This window comes from Podarcis muralis, chromosome 7 (assembly GCF_964188315.1).
Source record: "Podarcis muralis chromosome 7, rPodMur119.hap1.1, whole genome shotgun sequence".
NCBI classification, from domain to species: domain Eukaryota; kingdom Metazoa; phylum Chordata; class Lepidosauria; order Squamata; family Lacertidae; genus Podarcis; species Podarcis muralis.
In genome coordinates, this window is record NC_135661.1 from 84,133,169 (window position 1) to 84,156,177 (window position 23,009).

General features: G+C 48.4%; 1 protein-coding gene across 3 annotated transcripts; it reads left to right on the forward strand.

The window, feature by feature from the left end:
• The first annotated feature begins 11,366 nt into the window (after positions 1-11,366).
• On the forward strand, positions 11,367-22,533 carry LOC114603338 (guanine nucleotide-binding protein G(I)/G(S)/G(O) subunit gamma-8). Of its 3 annotated transcripts, XM_077932283.1 has the most exons (4): positions 11,390-11,643; positions 18,274-18,405; positions 19,934-20,040; positions 21,239-22,533. In XM_077932283.1, exons 3-4 carry the CDS (start codon positions 19,957-19,959, stop codon positions 21,365-21,367), a joined length of 213 nt encoding a protein of 70 aa, XP_077788409.1. In that variant the 5' UTR covers positions 11,390-11,643; positions 18,274-18,405; positions 19,934-19,956; the 3' UTR covers positions 21,368-22,533. The 3 variants fall into 3 exon arrangements, with proteins under 3 accessions (XP_028598068.1, XP_077788409.1, XP_028598067.1); XM_028742235.2 differs by lacking the exon at positions 18,274-18,405 and having other exon boundaries at positions 11,367-11,486; XM_028742234.2 differs by lacking the exon at positions 18,274-18,405 and having other exon boundaries at positions 11,397-11,643.
• Positions 22,534-23,009: the final 476 nt, after the last annotated feature.

Genomic DNA, 23,009 nt, shown 5'->3' on the forward strand with positions numbered 1-23,009 from the left:
TCACGAGGGTTGACATCTGGATTCTCTTCCCAGCCCCCTGAGAAATAAATTCACCCCTCCTGTGCCCTTTTTAAAAAAAATTTTTTGCTGAGCACCATCTTTGCAGATCGGATGCGGGTGGTGCTGTGGGTTAAACCACAGAGCCTAGGACTTGCCAATCAGAAGGCTGGCGCTTCGAATCCCCACGACAGGGTGAGCTCCCATTGCTCGGTCCCTGCTCCTGCCAACCTAGCAGTTCGAAAGCACCTCAAAGTGCAAGTAGATAAATAGGTACCACTCCGGCGGGAAGGTAAACGGCGTTTCCGTGCGCTGCTCTGGTTCGCCAGAAGCGGCTTAGTCATGCTGGCCACATGACCAGGAAGCTGTACGCCGGCTCCCTTGGCCAATAAAGCGATATGAGCGCCGCAACCCCAGAGGCGGTCAGGACTGGACCTAATGGTCAGGGGTCCCCTTACCTTATATTTGCACCCCAGAGTACCTGGGAAGGGGGATTTCTTGTTTAAAAAATCTGGGAATTGTAGCTCTGAGAGAGGGATGGGGGAGGGTCTCCTAAGATCGCTCTGCACTCTTAACAAACTACAGCTCCCAGGATCCTTTGCGGCAAACCACGACCATTTAAAGCAGTATCATAGTGCTTTAAGTGTATGGTGTGGAAGCAACCTTGGTTATAAAACCTGTTTGGGAGAAAGGCTATTTATTGGCCCACATTGGAGTCCTTGTTGTGTCCCTGAATTGAGGGTGGAGGTGTTGATGGGCCCGAAGGAAAGCCGCAGCAGAATCGTGTGTCTCCCAGGCCAGATCAGTGACTCATGCAGTAGGGCGACAGGGAACCTCCTCCCTCTGGGCGATTCCTTTGGGTTCACGATTTGATTTACTTCTTTCGCCTGACGCACGGTTAGGGAATTGTAGAAACTTAAGCTGGAACCAGGCATGGGGGGGGGGGGAAGGCTTCTTTTATGAAGTGTGTGCCTAATTTGTACCATCTGAATATCTCACCGACTCGTAATGGAAACCTGAGCATGGGGGAGGTGAGGGAAGGGAGTCTTTCGGAGTCCCTTTTCGTCTAGGCTGCGGCTGACTTAAAAAAAGAAAAACTCATGTCGTGGCCGGGGCCTCTCCTAATGTGTTCCAGATGAGAGACACGAGACCCCACCTCCCTTTCCTCCCTTTTACTCTGGGCCTGGATTTTGGCGCTCGTCACCAACTGCTGAGTTGTACGAAGATTTTTGTTGCTGGTGGGGAAAGGCCCTTGTCGCCCCTCTCTCGCACTCGGCACTCGGCGGCAAAGTGCTCTTTAGCAAGCACCCTCAAAGGTCGTGAGATCCCCAGGCCACTTCCAGGTTCTGAAGCCCACTAAGCCAGGCTTCCTCGACCCTCCAGAAGTTTTTGGCCTACAACTCCCATGATCCCTAGCTAGCGGGACCAGTGGCCAGGGATGATGGGAATTGTAGTCTCAAAAAACATCTGGAGGGCCGAGGTTGAGGAAGCCTGCTTTAAGCTGTGCTAAAGTAGTTGCTGATCCGAGAGGACTCTGTCCATCACGATCTAATCCTGGGCCACCAGAGCCTATATATTTGCATTCATATTTATCTAATTTTATTTGTTTAAACAAGGGCATATGCTTCGATGACATGGAAGAGTAAAGGAAAGCAATTGAGTTGAAGGAGAATTAAAATCAAACACACAGAGAGAGAAAAAACAACCTGAAGGAAGCGACATTGCATGTGCTTTTGTAAACGAGGAAAATCTTTAATAAAAAATATTATTAAAGAGAGAGAGAGAATAAGTTGACTGTTTCACATCCCTTGGAAAAAAATATTGGTATTGTGAGGGCTAGCAATGCTTTTAAAAGGTTTGTAAAGCAAAACAAAACAAACAAAACAGGTTATTAGGATATTCTCACAAAATGGAAAAATTACTGAGAATTCTGAATAGTAGCATATGCTTGTTAATATTTATGAACATTTAAGGCTCATTTTAGTATGTATATATATTAGTATGTATATATACTGGTTAAAAAAAAAGGTTCTTTAATCAAATAGCATCTTCTTATTTGCTTAAATTGGGAAAGCTGAGAACGCGTGCCCCATTTTTGGTGTGATGCGCATCAAGACAAGTTGTAAAACTTACCAAATCGCCCCCCCCCCCATTAGTAAGTGCCTAAATGTGAGTGAGGCCTTAGCTGAGCCTGAGACCCTGGCCAAAGGACCATCCATTTTTTTCTGGGGAACACAAAATGCTAAAGGAAGCAGCTGAATCGTATATGTACGCATTTCAAAGACAGTGCCAGAAACAGGGTCAAAGATGACCCAAATTAGCCCTCTCCAAAGGCCAGAACAGGTTAACCAATAAAAGGATGCTGGGAAGCGAGCCGACACAACCTGCGGCCACATTTGGGGGGGCTAAGAGATGCTTCTCCCCCTGTTTCGTCAGCCCCAGGCAGGCAGCAAAGACAGGAGGGCTCGCTGAGGCCTTGCCAGGCCAAAGTTGGCGGCTAGTGGGTGATGTTTGCCCACGGCGGAAAGTTCCAGAACATGCGTTGCAGTCCCATGATTCCGTGGTATGTGAGAGAACGCACAAGATGGATGGTACCCAGCAAGGGTTAAGGTGCTCATCTCCTTTGCCCGCATCACGGAGGATGCTGGCGCTTGCAGAAGAGTCGCCATGGCAACGGCACCAGCCGGTCCCTATACCGGAAGCCTGAGAGGAGAGACGAGCATCTCGAATCGCCCAAGTCGGTTAATTAGGAGCCAAGGAACCGAGATGGTGGCAGAGGCGTGGCGAAGCAGGGGCAGAAAGCTGGGCAATACCGTGTCCCGGGTTCGAATCTCGTCCCTGCCTTGGAGTCACTGGGAGGCCAGGTTTCGTTCCCTCATCCTGTTGCCAGTCCTTAACGTCAGGAGAATTGGGGCAGGCCTACCTTGTAGGGGGCTCGTAAGGAAGGCTGAGGTAACACGTGTGAAATTCACGGGACGCTCGGCCATGACAGAAACGTTATTTATTGATTTAAACCAAACATTGTTTCTATTAACCACGATATAAATGTGATATATAACCAGGATATAAAGGTTATTTATCGAGTAATTTCCTGTATGGACAACTCCAGGAGAGCAGGGATTTGGGGCAGCTGAAGGTTATTGCGTTTCGGACGTTTAAGTTTAGAGAAATAAAAGGATCTTTAAGAAAGGCTTGGTCAAAGTCACTCCTGGTATGTGAAGGATGCCTTTTCTGGGGGGGAAATGGTTTTAAAAAGAAGGGAAAAGTTACTTTATAGCATGTGTAGGAGGCGCCTGAACATTAAGGTAAAGGTAAAGGTACCCCTGCCCGTACGGGCCAGTCTTGACAGACTCTAGGGTTGTGCGCCCATCTCACTTAAGAGGCCGGGGGCCAGCGCTGTCCGGAGACACTTCCGGGTCACGTGGCCAGCGTGACAAAGCTGCATCTGGCGAGCCAGAGCCGCACACGGAACGCCGTTTACCTTCCCGCCAGTAAGCGGTCCCTATTTATCTACTTGCACCCGGGGGTGCTTTCGAACTGCTAGGTTGGCAGGCGCTGGGACCGAGCAACGGGAGCGCACCCCTCCGCGGGGATTCGAACCGCCGACCTTTCGATCGGCAAGCCCTAGGCGCTGAGGCTTTTACCCACAGCGCCACCCGCGTCCCACCTGAACATTAGGTCGATATATATATAGGTTTATTTCTGTGCTGCCATTTGGCCAAGAAAGCCCCCCCCCTTACAAAATTCATGCAAAAAAAAAAAAAAATAGAGCTAAACAAAAAATTAAGACAACTAAATTGAACATTTTGAAATAGACTAAAAGCCCAAATGCAATCAGGTTCCTGCCAAAAGGCAAAGGAGATTCCCTCAGAAAAAGTCAGATAGATCAGGAATAAATCTTTCTTAGAAGGACCCCAGGCAGTGGCTGCGGCACTCCCCCCCCCCTTAGCCCCCTTGCCACCTATATCACAGCTGCCACATAGGGGCTGACGAAACTGGAGTCGAGAGGCCCCCCCCCAGACACCTAACAAAAACAACGAAATTAAAACCCACAACCTTGTCCTTCCCCGTGTGTGCGTCTCTGGCTTTACAGCCTCTTTTTCTCACAAACGTTCAAGAGGGTAAAATTTATTGTATATTTATTTGTTGCCACTTCAAGGAGCTCAAGGTGGCCCCAATCTTCGTTGGGGTCGTGCGAGGTAGCAGAGAGAGAGAGAGAGAGGTCAATGTTTTCCTTTTTTAAGGGAAATTCCCTTATTCCGAATAGGATTCCTCGCAAGAAAAGGGAAAAGTTGACAGCTATGGAGGGAGAGAGAGAGAGAGAGAGAATAAGTTGATTGTTTCGTTCATATCCCCTGGGGGGGGGGAATAATGGTGTTGTGAGGGCTAGTAATGCTTTTAAAAGGTTTGCAAAACAAAGCAATGACAAACCTAGACAGCATCTTAAAAAGCAGAGACATCACCTTGCCAACAAAGGTCCGTATAGTTAAAACTATGGTTTTCCCAGTAGTGATGTATGGAAGTGAGAGCTGGACCATAAAGAAGGCTGATCGCCGAAGAATTGATGCTTTTGAATTATGGTGCTGGAGAAGACTCTTGAGAGTCCCATGGACTGCAAGAAGATCAAACCTCTCCATTCTGAAGGAAATCAGCCCTGAGTGCTCACTGGAAGGACAGATCCTGAAGCTGAGGCTCCAATACTTTGGCCCCCTCATGAGAAGAGAAGACTCCCTGGAAAAGACCCTGATGTTGGGAAAGATGGAGGGCACAAGGAGAAGGGGACGACAGAGGACGAGATGGTGGGACAGTGTTCTCGAAGCTACCAGCATGAGTTTGACCAAACTGCAGGAGGCAGTGGAAGACAGGAGTGCCTGGCGTGCTCTGGTCCATGGGGACACGAAGAGTTGGACACGACTAAACAACAACAAAACAAAACAAAAAAACCCCAGGTTATTAGGATATTCTCACTTAAAACAGAAAAATTACTGAGGATTCCGAATAGTAGCATATTGCAAGTGGCCCAAGGTAAGTTTCATGGCTGAGTCGGGGTGGGATTCGAACCTTGGTCTCCCAGGTCCTAAACACTACATTACATTGGCTGGTTGTCAACCCTCGTGCAAATAAATGAGGGGTGCATCTGAGCATGGGCAGAGCGGCCTGGGCCCATTCCTTGTTTCCTTTTATGTGCCCGCCCACTCTCCTTGCCGTGGTGCTTCTTAAATTGCCTTCTCCTCGCCTGGTGGGGGTCTCAAAGTTCCTGGAGATGCTAATTTATACTTTTTCGCTCAGCCGCTGCTTTAAAGGGCTGGGTTTTTTTAAAAAACCTTACTCTGTGTGTGTTTCTCCTTTCTGTTTGCAATTCCTCCTTCGCCCTCCTCCAAAGTGCGCTGAACTATGCGCACACTCACAGACACATGCCTTGCCCCCACCCCGTCTCTCGGTGTCTGGAATGATTCTGATCTGTTCCAGACGCTGGCCCGAGATTTTCCTGGGGTTAATTTTAGCCCCCTCGGCATCCTTTATCGCAGCTGCCGCAAAGGGGGGGGGAGGGCAGGCGAAACCGGAGTCAGGAGGTGACCACCTCACGAGCATGTCTGCGTGTGCGTGTTTGTGAGCGAGGCCCTGCGCGCATGCACACACACACACACAAACATGACATCAGGTCAAAGGAACTGGAATCCCATCTGGATTCGATCAAATGCCACATCGCCCGGCAAAGTTCCCTTGAACAAAGGAGCGAAGCCGCCCAAGGTCTCCTAAATAGATAAGTTACCCCCCCCCCCCGCCCCTCTCAAAATGGAGTCACTTCTGTCAGGGATGGGAAAAGGTCGTCCGCATTCCCTCCTCCACCCTCGAAAATTTGGAAGCTTCTGGAAGGGGCAGAGTGTCGGAGATGCCTTTGAAAGTTACCCCCCCCCCCCGATCTATTTATTAACCAATTTTGCAGGAGCCAAAAATGTTGCAAAGAGGCCACTTTGCAGAGAGTTTGAGGTAGAAAGGTCTAAGACTCCAATGAGGAGACCGGTCTCAGTAGGACCATCTGAGGGGCCAGTTTCCCACGAGGTGCGGTTGGTTGCAGATAACTTTAAGCAAGAATTCTGTCTTCTTTCTTTGGCGATCCCTCGTAGCAGAGTAAGATTGTCTTCTATAAACACGGTCTTAACAGTGAGTCCGTAAGTGACTGTGGAGGCCAGTTCTGGACCCACACGTCCTTCCACAGTGGGGACATAGGTTTCTGGGTGGGAGTTGATCACGGTGAGGGTTTGCCAAACATGCCTTCCTCTTAGCACGTTTCTCCCTTTCGCCCTGAGTTCGAGCGTCTTCAAAACCCATGACACCTTTGGTAAAGGCTGTTCTCCAATTGGAGCGCTCGCAGGCCAGTGATTCCCAGTTGTCAGTGTTTATACTACTTATTTTAGATTTGAGCATCTTTAAACCTCTTTTGTTGTCCACCGGCATTACGCTTTCCATTTTTAAGTTCAGAATAGAGTAGCTGCTTTGGAAGATGATAATCAGGTATCTGCACAACATGACCAGTCCAACGAAGTTGATGTTGAAGAATCATCACTTCGACACTGGTGATCTTTGCTTCTTCCAGTACACTGGCATTAGTTCGCCTGACTTCCCGAGTGATGTGTACAATTTTTCAGAGACACTGTTGATGGAATCTTTCGAGGAGTTGCAGATGGCGTTTATAGGTGTCCATGCATGGCTGGATTTAGATTAAGGGAGACCCTAGGCCAGGGGTTAGCAACCTTTTTCAGCCGTGGGCTGGTCCATCGTCCCTCAGACCATGTGGTGGGCCACTCACTCACCCACAGGACCCATAGCTACAGCTCATCTGGGAGTGGACATCCAGAATATATAAAATTACGCATAATAACATGAATCATTCCCAAAATATAATTATAAACGAGCCTCTTACATATGTACCCTAAGTATGTACAGTGGTGCCTCGCAAGACGAAAATAATCCGTTCCGCGAGTCTCTTAGTCTAGCAGTTTTTTCGTCTTGCGAAGCAACCCTATTAGCGGCTTAGCGGATTAGCGCTATTAGCGGTTTAGCGGCTTAGCGGCTTAGCGGCTATTAAAGGCTTAGCTGCTAAAAGGCTATTAGTGGCTTAGCGGCTTAGAAAAGGGGGGGGGGGAGCAAAAAATATATGGCAAGACTCGCAAGACATTTTCGTCTTGCGAAGCAAGCCCATAGGGAAATTCGTCTTGCGAAGCAACTCAAAAACCCTTTCGTCTAGCGGGTTTTTCGTCTTGCGAGGCATTCGTCTTGCGGGGCACCACTGTATACAAACTCAATGAGAGGTATGAGCTTGGTTTTGCCGGGTATGCTGGCACCCGTCTGTCTTGGAAAACAATGCAGGAGTGTAGCTTTTGCTGGGAAATCTCCTTTATATTGGGTCTGCAAATGAAAACATGTTATTTTGACACTACATTACACCACACTGAAATGTTTAAATGTTCTTTGATTGTCCTTGAATTATCACAACACACTTGCCATCCTCTCCGACCACACCTTTTGAGAAACTGCAAGCTTGCAGCCTTCCTCCAAATGAGGGTTCTGGAACTTAAAGGTGGATTAAACATAGATCGAGCTGCGCAAGAGTATTGTTAGCCCAGAAGTGGAAACAAGAAGAAATTCCGACGAAAGAAGAATGGCAGACGAAATTAATGGACTATGCAGAATTGGACAAAATGACAGGAGGGATTCGAAACCTGCGGGACCAGACATTTACAGAAGTTTGGAAGAAGTATAGGAATTATTTGAAGAGCATCTGTAACCAACAAATTACGCTAGTAGGACTACAAGAAGTTTTGTAAGGAGAAAAATCCGAAGTGTTACAAAGTAGGAAAAGATAGAGATATTGGTTACGAGTTTGAAATGTAATAGGGAAAATGAGAAATGCATACTAAGAGATTAGATTGGAAAATTTTCAGACAGGATTGATGGAAGTAAAAAAAATGGAATAAGATGTAAAAGGATGTTTAATTACTGTTGAAAATGATATGTTAAAAAACTAATTAAAATTTATATATATGTGTATAAAAAAATAAACATAGATCGAGCTGGGTGGTTAGCTGGTGGCAGAATCAAAGAAATGTAGATTTGGAAGGGACCATGATGGTCATCTAGCCCAACCCCTGCAATTGCAGGAAACTTTCACCCAATGTGGGACGTGGGTGGCGCTGTGGGTAAAAGCCTCAGCGCCTAGGGCTTGCCAATCGAAAGGTCGGCGGTTCGAATCCCCGCAGCGGGGTGCGCTCCCGTTGTTCGGTCCCAGCGCCTGCCAACCTAGCAGTTCGAAAGCACCCCCGGGTGCAAGTAGATAAATAGGGATCACTTACTGGCGGGAAGGTAAACGGCGTTTCCGTGCGCTGCGCTGGCTTGCCAGAGCAGCAATGTCACGCTGGCCACGTGACCCGGAAGTGTCTCCGGACAGCGCTGGTCCCCGGCCTCTTGAGTGAGATGGGCGCACAACCCTAGAGTCTGTCAAGACTGGCCCGTACGGGCAGGGGTACCTTTACCTTTACCCTTTCACCCAAGGTGGGGCTCGAACCCACGATCTGAGATTAAGAGTTTCATGCTCTACCGACGGAGCTATTCCTGCTCTTGCTTTGCATGCAGAAACCTCCAGGTTCAGTCCCTGGTGTCCTCAGTTTGGGCTTGGAAACCTGAAAACCTGGGCAGCCATTGCGAATCTGTGTTGAGAACACTGAGGGGCCAGTTGCAGCTGCCAGTGGCTACGAGCCATGATAAGTATATTATAATAAACTCTGTTGTCAGAGGCACTATGCTTCTGAATGTCTGTTTCTAGAACCCGCCGGAGACCAGGAGAGTGCTGTTGTGCTCAAGTTCTGTTTCCAGGCTTCCCAGAGACACCTTGTTTGGCAACAGGGCCTGAACTATAGTTATCCCTTGGCCCTGATCCAGAAACAAGGCTTTTTCTTTTTCTTTCTTTTTTTTTTCATGGGCCAGATCACTACGTTCCTAACACCAGGGTCGAGCTGCGATCCTAAACGCACTACCTGGGGAGCAAAGCTCCAGGCGACACAGGTTTTTGTTGTTGTTGTTGTTCTTAAATCAAAGTGCAATAAATCAAATGCAATCGAATAATAGGAATCCACACCGACATTTGGTAAATACATTGCAACAGTTCCATAATTCAAAACAGAAGATCGACCACTGGACAGGATAAAAAGCATCTAAAAATATCTTGCTCTGTAGGATGCAGATGATTTTGCAAGGGGCAATGATCTCACAGGAGATAATTTTGCATGGAATGCAGATGGTTTGAGCCCCCCCAAAAGGGGGGAAAAGATATTTTAGAAAGCCAGAGTACATGACCATGTTGCTCTCTCCTAGCCTGCCTTTAGTCTAGGTAGCTTTTGCTGTCTTCACAACAACCCTATGAGGTAGGTCAAGCTGAGGGAGAAGAGGCCTCCCAGCATTTTTTTACAGCAACAATTTGAACCCAGGTCACTAGTCCAAGTCCAAAACAGGCATTTGTGGATTTATTAGTCAAAAGTATCCTGGTCCAATATGAGCTTGGATTGGCTTTTTGAGGGCAGGGGGAGATTTCAATAAACCCAGCTCCATTTTTTGAGGAGCAGGATTTGGGATTCACAGAGCCTTCGCCAACCGGGTGCCGCTCCCAGATATTTCGGACTACAACTCTCATCACCAAGCCCCAGGGAGTTGTAGTTCAAAAGAGCTGGAAGGGGCACCAGGTTGGCGAACAGGGTTGACCGGCACCTTTGTGGCAAATTCTAGTGGCAAGAGGGAACCTTGAAGAGTCTAGGATTTTCCATGGCGTCGTTCTCTTGCTTTATGCTGCCTCCACATGGATGCAAGTCGACATTGCATGCAATTAAAAAAAACCAGAGGTGCTTTATTATCATTTCTCTTCCGTGTCCTTTATGCTGTTCCTCTGCAGAAACTGTGGATGGGGGGGGGGGGGGGCGGTGGGAAGAATCAGCTGCACAGATATATGATATGGGGGGGACACCTGCCTTGCCAGTAGCACATGTGAAAAGAATCCAGGAGTCTTAGTGGACCGCAAGCTGAACATGTGTCAACAGTGTGATGCAGCAGTATGTTACAGATATTAGGGGGGGGGCAGATCTTTAAAGTTAAATGTTACAAATATTGTGCCTGAATGTATCCTCTCAACTTGTCAGCCCAGGGAAGTTGTTGTTGTTGTTGTTTAGTCATTTAGTCGTGTCTGACTCTTCTGACCCCCTGGACCAGAGCATGCCAGGCACTCCTGTCTCCCACTGCCTCCACAGTTTGGTCAAACTCATGCTGGTAGCTTCGAGAACACTGTCCCACCATCTCGTCCTCTGTCGTCCCCTTCTCCTTGTGCCCTCCATCTTTCCCAACATCAGGGTCTTTTCCAGGGAGTCTTCTCTTCTCATGCGGTGGCCAAAGTATTGGAGCCTTAGCTTCAGGATCTGTCCTTCCAGTGAGCACTCAGGGCTGATTTCCTTCAGAATGGAGAGGTTTGATCTTCTCGCAGTCCATGGGACTCTCAAGAGTCTCCTCCAGCACCAGAATTCAAAAGCATCCATTCTTCGGCGATCAGCCTTCTTTATGGTCCAGCTCTCACTTCCGTACGTCACTACTGGGAAAACCATGGCTTTAACTATACGGGCCTTTGTTGGCAAGGAGGTGTCTCTGCTTTTTAAGATGCTGTCTAGGTTTGTCATTGCTTTTCGAGTGCAATATACCAGGAATGAATACCAGGAAACTTGTATTCAGACTGTCTTTTATTGTTTTTAAAAAATCTTTATAATAAACGTGACTCGATATGTGGAGGAGAAAATAAAAGGATAGCTGCTTATTTCATTGACATCTAGTGGAAGGGCGTTCCACAGGGCGGGCGCCACCACCGAGAAGGCCCTCTGCCTGATTCCCTGTAACCTCACTTCTCGCAATGAGGGAACCGCCAGAAGGCCCTTGGCGCTGGACCTCAACGTCCGGGCAGAACGATGGGGGTGGAGATGCTCCTTCAGGTATACTGGGCCGAGGCCGTTTAGGGCTTTCAAGGTCAGCACCAACACCTCTGGGTACCAGTTGCTGGAAACCCAGGAAGAGAGAGTTCCTCTTGTGCTCCAATCCTGCTTCCAGGTTTCCTACAGGTGTGTGGCTGGCCACTGCAAGAACAGGATGCTGGACTGAATGGACCATTGGCTTGGTCCAGCAGGATCTTCTGATGCCCTTCAGACCTCAGACACCTGAAATCCAAGCCAGTTCTCTCCAAAGGGCTTGGGCCTGCTTTCCCTCCCACCCCCTCCCTACAAGCCGCCTTCCTCTGAAACTGTGTCTCCCAGGGGTGGGCTGGGAGGCGCCTCCCTCCCTCCTTCCCCTCCCTGCCTGCTTTCCTGCGGCTCCCAGTGCCCCAGGTGGCGGCAGCTGCTCATTCCGACCAGAGACAGCAGAGAGGAGCCACTTTGCTCTGCAAGGACGGCTGTGGACAACAGGTAACCACCAGAGTTCTCCCTTGCTTGGCTCCTTTCGAACCCGGAGCTGTCCTAGGCTGGGGAGAGGCAAGGCAAAAGGCTGGGTTGGGCGAGAGGCTTATTGCTCTGAAGTGATTCTGATTGCGTGAGGATTGACTTGGCGTTGGATCTGGCCAAGGTAGGTGGATCCTACACCTTTGAGGAGGTACTTTTTAAATCCTCGCTTCTCCCCCAAGTGCATCTGGCTCTCCGAGTTAGGTCTTCTTGGCAGATCTTCCCTGTCTCATCTAACATTTTATTTCACTTTTCAAGCTGAAATTCCCTGCCGGAACCAAATTTTAAAATCACAATGCTTTCCCATGCGCATCCTCTCTCTCTCTTTTGCAGGCAATCAGATTATACAAGGGTAGTGTGGGTTGGCAGGAAATAAAAATATTTGCAATACTGTATATAAGGCAGAATTCAGAATACAAAACGGCATGCAAGCAATGCTTGATAATTGCGCACCAAGCGCACCTAGGAGTTAGTCCCATTGAATTGAACAAGACTTCTTTCTGGGGAGATGCAGTTAGGAATGTACTGTTAGACTGCAATCCTCTACACATTTTCTGTTGAACTCGGTGCGGCTTACTCCAGAACAGGACTGCACTGTTCATGGCTGCAAAGAGAGAGCGCTTCCTTCTCCATACAAACGGCATTAAAACAAAATATCTCAGGCTTTGTTCATCCATGTGGGTTTGAAAAGTTGGCTTTTTCATGAGCTAGATTCCTTTTTGAATCTCTTGGGCCTTTTTGCTTTCTTATAAGGCAGAGGGGCAATGAACCACAAACAGCTAGCTATAACTATTTAACAGATGCCCCATTGTTGTGATTTTATCCTTAATACTCAGAGATCCCTTTTAAAAGGCAAAACGTCCATTTAAGTCACTATTGCGCCCATTTAACAGGTGGTAGAACTGAGGCCAGGAGCGTGCGATGCCCTCAAGGTGGAAGGGCTCGGCGGCAGAGCAATCTGCCTTGCAGGTAGAAGTTCTCAGGTTCAATTCCCGACAGCATGTAGGGCTAGGAAAAGACCTCTTCCTGAACCCCCAGAGAGATGCTGCCAGTCAGTGTGAACACTATTGATCTAGATGGACTAATGGTCTGGCTTGGTACATAGAATAAGATCCCCTTTCTTAGGAGCCACGGTATGGATTTTCCCCACTGAATTTTGCACCCGAATCCAGGAAATTACTTGCCAATTATACCTGCCGCAATATGGTGCACTCTGCCTGTGAACTGGATCTCCTAGTCCGTGTCTTTTAAAAAATCCAGGTGGTTTAACCATGGTCGTGAGATACGACGGGGGGAGAGACATTGTCTGGGTCCACCTTCTTGCCTTACAAGAGCTCATTCCCCTCCTGATATTTACCTGTGTAGATCTAAGATGAGGGACCTCCTTTCTCCCTCGGCAGCAGCTGTCAAGCTCAAAAGGGCTTTGGGCACAGCTGGCGAGGGCGGGCACTGCAAGGGGATGGTGCCTCCACAGGGAGGGAGGAAAAGCAGGTGAATAATTACAGCATCTCCAACCTACAGGTATGTTTTGGACTAAAACCCCCATCATCAGCTGTAGTCTAAATAATCTGGAGGGTACCAGGCTGAGACACCCATGGCCTCCCCATGTAAGCTGCCCTTTGCATTCACAGGTGCACTCTGCACATGCTCAGAGGCACTCTTGCTTAGTGCTTCGGATGCTCCGCGGCAGACCATTGGAAAACCAACTTGGCTCAAACCCGTCCCTCACCTTGTGTCCCCAAATCCTGAATTCCCCACTCCTTGTGACTCCAACGCCCCCCCAGCAAATTCTTCAACCCTGTCCCGGGTTATGTACGCCAGCTGGCTTGAATCACGGCGTGAGTTGCTTGGTGGGCAGCGGAATGACTCTGCCCATGCTCAGAGGCACTGCTGGCTTTTTCTATACTTCAGAGGTGGTAGCTTTGACTAAATCTAAAAGCTAAAAATCTGTGAAAACAACATATTGAACTTTTGTATTCTGTTTTTGTACAAACAATAAAAATTATGCATGCAGAGGTGGTTAATAATAATAATAATAATAATAATAATAATAATAATAATTCATTATTTATACCGCGCCCATCTGGCTGAGTTTCCCCAGCCACTCTGGGCAGCTTCCAATCGCGTGTTAAAAACAATACAGCATTAAATATTAAAAACTTCCCTAAACAGGGCTGCCTTCAGATGTCTTTTAAAGATAAGTTAATTGCTTATTTCCTTCACATCTGGTGGGAGGGCGTTCCACAGGGCGGGCGCCACCGCCGAGAAGGCCCTCTGCCTGGTTCCCTGTAACCTCACTTCTCGCAATGAGGGAACTGCCAGAAGGCCCTCAGTGCTGGATCTCAGTGTCCAGGCTCAATGATGGGGGTAGAGACGCTCCTTCAGGTATACTGGGCCTTTGAGGCCGTTTAGGGCTTTCAAGGTCAGCACCAACACTTTGAATTGTGCTTGGAAACGTACTGGGAGCCAATGCAGATCTCTCAGGACCGGTGTTATGTGGTCTCGGCGGCCGTTCCCAGTCACCAGTCTAGCTGCCGCATTCTGGATTAATTGCAGTTTCCGGGTCACCTTTAAAGATAGCCCCACGTAGAGCGCATGGCAGTAGTCCAAGCGGGAGATAACTATAGCATGCACCACTCTGGCGAGACACTCTGTGGGCAGGGAGGGGTCTCAGTAGTGGATATTGGTATTAAATACCGATTCTGTCCCTCCCCTATTGCGTTTTTCCTGCACACAATGGAGCCCCCCCCCCATGTTCCCACATACTTTCATCATCTCCATGTGCCCAAACCTTCCCTTCTCCCTTGCAGGGGGCTTCTCAATTAGCCAAGGGCTTTGAGCATGGCTGATGTGAGGGGTCAGGAGCGCATGGAGGTGGAAGGAAGGGGGCTAATGAGTTGCATTTGCCCCCCACGGCCCTCTTGCTGCTCCTGCCGTGTAGCTAATTCCCTTTTCTCTTGGATCGTGGCTCAGGCTCTGGGCTTCCCGCTGTTCCTCAGTCACACCCAGCTATTCAGCTTCCCCTTCATCTACTCGCGCCTCTCTCTTGGGTCTGCTTCCTTTATGAAACTATTAAACTCTCAGGGCAGAGCCAGATGCCGTGGACACCATTGTTGTTGCAGCGCTGTTAATTAAGACATTGGAACGAAATTCATCCAGCATCTCCATCTCACAGATCCTGCAAGCAGCATCCATAATAGAGTGGTACCTCAGGTTACATACGCTTCAGGTTCCAGACTCCGCTAACCCAGAAATAGTACCTCGGGTTAAGAACTTTGCTTCAGGATGAGAACAGAAATCGCTCAGCAGCAGCAGGAGGCCACATTAACTAAAGTGGTGCTTCAGGTTAAGAACAGTTTCAGGTTAAGAATGGACCTCCGGAACGAATTAAGTACTTAACCCGAGGTACCACTGTAATAATAATTGTTGTTGTTTAGTCGTTTAGTCGTGTCCGACTCTTCGTGACCCCCCTGGACCAGAGTACGCCAAGCACCTCTGTCCTCCACTACCTCCCACAGTTTGGTCAAACTCATGTTCGTAGCTTCGAGAACACTATCCAACCATCTCATCCTCTGTTGTCCCCTTCTCCTTGTGCCCTCCATCTTTCCCAGCATCAGGGTCTTTTCCAGGGAGTCTTCTCTTCTCCTGAGGTGGCCAAAGTATTGGCGCCTCAGCTTCAGGATCTGTCCTTCCAGTGAGCACTCAGGGCTGATTTCCTGAAGAATGGAGAGGTTTGATCTTCTTGCAGTCCACGGCACTCTCAAGAATCTCCTCCAGCACCATAATTCAAAAGCATCAATTCTTCGGCGATCAGCCTTCTTTATGGTCCAGCTCTCACTTCCATACATCACTACTGGGAAAACCATAGCTTTGACTATATGGACCTTTGTTGGCAAGGTGATGTCTTTGCTTTTTAAGATGCTGTCTAGGTTTGTCATTGCTTTTCTCCCAAGAAGCAGGTGTCTTTTAATTTTGTGACTGCTGTCACCGTCTAATAATAATAATAATAATAATAATAATAATAATAATAATAATTCATTTATACCCAGCCCATCTGACTGGGCTTCCCCAGCCACTCTGGGCAGCTTCCAACAAAATATTAAAATACAAGAATGCATCAAACATTAAAAGCTTCCCTGAACAGGGCTGCCTTCAAATTTCTTCTAAGCACAAGAGCTTTGTATCAAAAGTGTCACACAGCAGAGCACAGACATCATGGCCAGTAGGCGTTGACAGCCGTCGCCCTCATGAATTTATACAATCCTTGTTTAAAGCAATCCACCTTGGAGGCCACCACTGTCTCCTGTGGCAGCCAGTTCCACAGTCTCCAGCCCCATCGTCCACTGACACTGAGGTCCTCTTCCGAGGGTCTTTTGGCAGTTCTCTCACTGTGAGAAGTGAAGTTTCAGGGGACCAGGCAGAGGGCCTTCTTGGCAGTGGCGCCCTCCCTGTGGAACACCCTCCCGTCAGGTGTCAAGGAGATAAAGAACGACACAACTTTGAGAAGACATCTAAAGGCAGCCCTGTATCAGGAAGTTTTTTATGTTTGACATTTTATTATGTTTTATATGTGTTGGACACCACCCAGAGTAGCTGGGGCAACACAGACAGATGGGTAGGGTTTAATTATTATTATTATTATTATTATTATTATTATCATCATCATCATCATCTTTTTTATTTTTAATTAGTTTTTTAACATATCATTTTCAACAATTATTAAACATACTTTTGTATCTTATACAATTTTTTGACTTCCATCAATCACATCTGGAAATTTTCCAATCTTTTCACTTAATTTACATTTCTTACTTTCACTGTTACATTTAAATCTCATTACTAATGTCTCTCTTCTTTCTTTTCTTTGCCAGAAAGAAACACGGGACCATGGATGGTGCTGTGGGTTAAACCACAGAGCCTAGGACTTGCTGAACAGAGGGTCGGCGGTTCGAATCCCCGCGACGGGGTGAGCTCCCGTTGCTCAGTCCCTGCTCCTGTCAACCTAGCAGTTCGAAAGCACGTCAAAGTGCAAGTAGATAAATAGGTACTGCTCCGGCAGGAAGGTAAACAGCGTTTCCGTGCGCTGCTCTGGTTCGCCAGAAGCGGCTTAGTCATGCTGGCCACATGACCCGGAAGCTGTACGCCGGCTCCCTCAGCCAGTAAAGCGAGATGAGCGCCGCAACCCCAGAGTCGGCCACGACTGGACCTAATGGTCAGGGGTCCCTTTACCTTTACTTTAACCAGAAACACACACACAATCTTTTCATTAAATGGAAAAGTCCCAGCACAACAACCCCAAATGCTACTCTGCGGCTACTCACCAAAAGTATTCATAAGTTTGGGGCATAGACGGGCAGGGATTTGTGGACAAGGGATTTGTGTTGGTTCTGCTTTCAAAACAGCACCTTGCCCCCTACCGGTGTGAGTTGTTAAATGGCAGTCATTGAAGAACCCGCTATTGATTCTGGCTCATTAACTGAAAAACGCCTTCGCTCCCAGTGGGATCAGCTTTTAGAAAGCAAATGCTCAGAGCTGCATTATCTACATGGTGTAACTCACCAAGGACTTAATTTAGTAAGATTTAGCGGTCCTGTGCTATTCAAGGTGTTTTGCCTATAGCGGGATGGGGAGACCTGCCGCTCTGCAGATGTTATAAGGCTGTGGCTCTCATCAGCCCTGACTAGTAGGGAGAGAGAAATCTGTCGATTTCTTTGCCCTCTCTGAGTTTCTAATCTTAACAACCTAAAATGCAGCCTCACTTGTGATTTTATTTTGTTTCTAAAAGCTGCACAAAAATTAATCAGCGCTTAACTTGCATCTCTCCTAATGTCGCATTTGCAAAAAGAATCTCTCGCACACACACAAAAAGATCCCTCCATATATATTAGTGTTGTCATACGTCCAGAATTTTCCCAGACATATCCAGAATACTGCAGCAGGCGGCAGTTTCCAGGCGGAAATTGGAAAAAAATGTCTGGGAAGATCCGGACATATGGCAGCCCATGTCGGCAGTGTTGCTTTTTGCGATTTTCCATGAAAATAGCTCAAAAATGACAACTTTGGATCCAGCACACAGCAAGCATGACTCTGTGTCTCCGGCTTCCAGCCCAGCTCTCACACACTACCCCTACCTAAAGGTAAAGGTACCCCTGCCCGTACGGGCCAGTCGTGTCCGACTCTGGGGTTGTGCACCCATCTCACTTAAGAGGCCGGGGGCCAGCGCTGTCCGGAGACACTTCCGGGTCACGTGGCCAGCATGACGAAGCTGCTCTGGCGAGCCAGCGCAGCACACAGAAACACCGTTTACCTTTCCGCTAGTAAGCGGTACCTATTTCCTAGGAGCTAGGAAAGCCCCACCCATTAACCTGGAGGCCATAATCAGTTAGTTGTCACTCTTACTATTTCTTTTGGGACGTTGATGAGGGTACTTAAGTGGCCAGCTATGGTCCTTGTCTTGCAAAGAAACTTGTCCGATCAGTTCAGCAACCTGCCCTGTTAGATTCTAGCCCTCATCAGGTAAGGTAAAGGTAAAGGGACCCCTGACCATAAGGTCCAGTCGTGGATGACTCTGGGGTTACGGTGCTCATCTTGCTTTATTGGCCAAGGGAGCCGGTGTACAGCTTCCGGGTCATATGGCCAGCATGACTAAGCCGCTTCTTGTGAACCAGAGCAGCGCACGGAAATGCCGTTTACCTTCCTGCCGGAGCGGTACCTATTTATCTACTTGCACTTTGACGTGCTTTCGAACTGCTAGGTTGGCAGGAGCTGGGACCGAGCAACGGGAGCTCACTCCGTCGTGGGGATTCGAACCGCCGACCTTCTGATCAGCAAGTCCTAGGCTCTGTGGTTTAACCCACAGCACCACCTGCGTCCCTTCCCTCATCAGGTACAGGAACCCAATAATTGGAAGGGGCTCAGGGCATCATCCAGACTGATTCCCCCCAAGCTCACAACGGTATTCTGAGAGATCATTAATGGCTGTGGTTTGCTCTGCTGAAATTATGGCTTCTGTGAACGTCGCTGGATCTAGAACTAGTTGTTTCCTAGTTCTGCTGGATCTCTCAGCGGCTTTTGACACCATAGACCATAACATCCTTCTGGACCGTCTTGAGGGGCTGGGAGCTGGGGGCACTGTCATACAGTGGTTCCGCTCCTTCCTCCTGGGCCGTGTCCAGAAAGTGGTGTCGGGGGATGAGTGCTCAGACCCCTGGGCTCTCACTTGTGGGGTGCCTCAGGGTTCTGTCCTCTCCCCCATGCTTTTCGACATCTGCATGCAGCCGCTGAGAGAGATCATCAGGGGGTTTGGGCTGGGTGTCCATCAGTATGTGGATGATACCCAGCTCTACCTCTCTTTTAAATCAGAACCAGTGAAGGCGGTGAAGGTCCTGTGTGAGTGTCTGGAGGCAGTTGGAGGATGGATGGCGGCTAACAGATTGAGGTTGAATCCTGACAAGACAAAAGTACTGTTTTGGGGGGCAGAAGGTGGGCGGGTGTGGAGGACTCCCTGGTCCTGAATGGGGTAACTGTGCCCCTGAAGAACCAGGTGCGCAGCCTAGGAGTCATTTTGGACTCACAGCTGTCCATGGAGGCACAGCTCAATTCTGTGTCCAGGGCAGCTGTCTGCCAGCTCCATCTGGTGTGCAGGATGAGACCCTCCCTGCCCACGGACTGCCTTGCCAGAGTAGTGCATGCTCTGGTTATCTCCTGCTTGGACTACTGCAATGCGCTCTATGTGGGGCTACCTTTGAAGGTGACCCGGAAACTACAACTAATCCAGAATGCGGCAGCTAGACTGGTGACTGGGAGTGGCTGCCAAGACCACATAACACCGGTCTTGAAAGACCTACATTGGCTCCCAGTACGTTTCTGAGCACAATTCAAAGTGTTGGTGTTGATCTTTAAAGCCCTAAATGGCCTCGGTCCAGTATATCTGAAGGAGCGTCTCCACCTCCATCGTTCTGCCCAGACACTGAGGTCCAGCACCGAGGGCCAGAAGGCCCTCGGTGCTGGACCTCATTGTGAGAAGCCAAGTTACAGGGAACCAGGCAGAGGGCCTTCTCGGTGGTGGCGCCCGCCCTGTGGAACGCCCTCCCACCAGATGTCAAAGAGATGAACAACTACCAAACTTTTAGAAGCCATCTGAAGGCAGCCCTGTTTAGGGAAGTTTTTAAGTTTGATGTATTACTGTATTTTAATATTTGGTTGGAAGCCTCCCAGAGTGGCTAGGGAAGCCCAGCCAGATGGGCGGGGTATAAATAAATTATTATTATTAATTATTATTATTATTATTATTATTATTATTATTATTATTATTATTAATCTGGGAGGAGAGGGCTCAGAGGTCAGTTGGTTCCACTGAATATTACTGTATGCCTGTCTCTTTCTCTTTCTCTGCCCACCTGCTGACCACAAAGCCACTCCAGCCGGGTGAGGGATAATGTCTAACAACATGGCCAAGATTGCAGAGGCGCGGAAGACGGTGGAGCAGCTGAAACTGGAAGTGAACATCGACCGGATGAAGGTGAGCTTCCCCATCTTCTCTCCTCACCTACTGCATGAGGTGCACTTCCATGTATACAACACCGTGTTTCGGTTCTGTGTGGTGAAGCAGCCGAACAGTCTCCAAGGGCAGCCCTGCCTGCCATGCAGTAGTCTATCTTAAGTGTTGCAAAAGGCGTGCTCACTAGTTCCAACGAAAGAAGAATGGCAGACGAAATTAATGGACTATGCCGAATTGGACAAAATGACAGGAAGGATTCGAAACCTGCGGGACCAGAGATTCACAGAAGATTGGAAGAAGTCTAGGAATTATTTGAAGAGCAACTGTAATCGACAAATTACGCTAGTAGGACTACAAGAAGTTTTGTAAGGAGAAACAGACGAAGTGTTACAAAGTAGGAAAAGATAGAGATATTGGTTATGAGTTTGAAATGTAACAGGGAAAATAAGAAATGCATACTGAGAGATTCGTTTGGAAAATTTTCCAGACGGGACTGATGGAAGTTAAAAAAATGGAATAAGATGTAAAAGTATGTTTAATTACTATTGAAAATGATATGTTAAAACACACACACACACACACACACACACACACACACACACCGTATTTTTCGCTCCAGAAGGCGCACTGGACCATAAGGTGAACCTAGTTTTTAGAGGGGAAAATCAAGAAAAAAAATATTATTCCCCCCCCCCCCAGCCCCAAAGAGCAAAGAAGCCAAAACAGCAAGTGGGATCCATTCTGCTGGCTGTCTTGGCTTGTGCCATAGCCGCGCATAGCCTCTCCCGGTCGGAGAGGTTGCACTCGGCTAAAGAGGAAGCCAGGACAGCGAGCGGGATGCATCCTGCTCCCTGTCTTGGCTTCTTTAGCCGCACGCAGCCCCTCCGGCCAGGCAATTCCCCCACCTCCCACAAAAGCCCACAGGAGCCACGCACCCTTTAAGGAGCGTGCGGCTCCTGCGGGCTTTTCTATGAGGAGGGAGAAGGAACTGACTGGCCACGTCAGTCCCTTCTCCCTCCTGGGGAAAAGCCCAAAAGAGCTGCGCGAAGCTTGTGTGCTGCTCTTGGGGGCTTTTCCTGCCTGCCTCCCCCCTGCATTCGCTCCATAAGACGCACACACATTTCCCTTTACTTTTTAGGAGGGGAAAAGTGTGTCTTATGGAGTGAAAAATACGGTGTGTATATATATGGCGTGCTGACTCTCTCTCCTTCCGTGCCAGGTGTCCAAGGCAGCGGCCGACCTCCTGGCCCACTGCGAAGCCCATGCCAAGGAGGACCCTCTGGTGACCCCGGTGCCATCCGCGGAGAACCCCTTCCGTGAGAAACGGCTCTTTTGCATCGTGCTGTGAGCCTGGAAGCGGATTGGACGGGGGAGACAAATGGCAGACTCCTCCCACTTCCAGACCAGGGCGGTGGTGGGCGGAACTTCCTCTTGTATGTTCATGGTACACCCTGATCCCCTTTCAAATCCCCATTTCTAACCTGGTCCTATCTCCATCCAGCAAAAAAAACCCACACAAAAAACAGGACTGTGTGTATTCTGTAGAGAAAACGTGTCTTAGCTTCTTTTTTAAAAAGCAAGTTACTAGTCCTCATTGCGGTCAAAAATAAGCTTGTCCGTCCTGTGTTGTTTCCTGATCCCAATGAAAAACAAATAAACCCTATGTGTGAAAGGTGCCCATGATAGTTTCTCTGGTAGGCAGATGTGCCCACAGGCCCAAGAAGGTTGACAACCTTCTGCCCCAGGGGCTGGGAGGGAGGAAGTAACCCCAACAGGGGTTGATCTAGATCAGGGGTCTGCAACCTTTAAGACAAAAAGAGCCACTTGGACCCGTTTCCGAAGGAAAAAAAAACTGGGAGCCGCAAAACCATTGCGACATAGAAAATTAATCAGGGCCCCAGTGTACCATAAATCATAATCGGAGCCTGATGTAAATAATAATTAATAATGAGGGCCCAATGTCATCCTCGTCATTATAAAAATAACTTTTTTGTCACTTTTTTATTATTTCTTTGTTTGACCCCTCAGAAGTACTCCTCCTCATAGAAATAAACGTTAAATTAACAAGTTACCTTTTTGTGTGTGTGTGTTCTTCACTCCCCTTCAAAACAGTGACCAGTGTACATGCCCCTTACAATGTAGCGGGCAGGCGGGCAGGAAGGTGACGTCGGGACGGTGCGTGACTAACGCACGCACCGCCCCCATGCGACGTCACAGCCAGTACAGCGCCCGCCACAGTGGGGAGTGTCGGGGCGCACAATGCGCCTCCTCCCCTCGCTAGTATCCGCCCTGGAGCTGCGGCAAAGGTGTAAAAGAGCCACATGCGGCTCCGGAGCCACGGGTTGCCGACCCCTGATCTAGATGATCCCTGATGATCCCTTCCAATTCTGCAATTCTATGGTTCTGTGATCTCCTTCCATTCAAAAATCGCCCCCCAGGGTGCTGTTAGAGGAGAATTCTACTTCCCACCTCCTTCTTTGTTTTTCCTTTCCAATAAATGTTGAACTGATTATTTCCACGCCTCTTTCCTGTTTCCACAAACCACGCTCTCGGGGCATCGAGTCCACAAGAGGCAAAATGTCCTAATGAGGTGGGTGTTTGACGGTTATCTCACTTTTCTGCGGAACAGCAGCGAGACAGAACGGTTATCTTAGCAGCCTTTCCATCAAACGTGGGAGGACAGAAGGCAGGCGTTCCCGGAAGGGTCCAGCTCTCACTTCCATACATCACTACTGGGAAAACCATAGCTTTTACTATACGGACCTTTGTTGGCAAGGTGATGTCTCTGCTTTTTAAGATGCTGTCTAGGTTTGTCATTGCTTTTCTCCCAAGAAGCAGGCGTCTTTTAATTTTGTGACTGCTGTCACCATGTAATAATAATAATAATAATAATAATAATAATAATAATAATAATAATTTATACCCAGCCCATCTGACTGGGCTTCCCCAGCCACTCTGGGCGGCTTCCAACAAAATATTAAAATACAAGA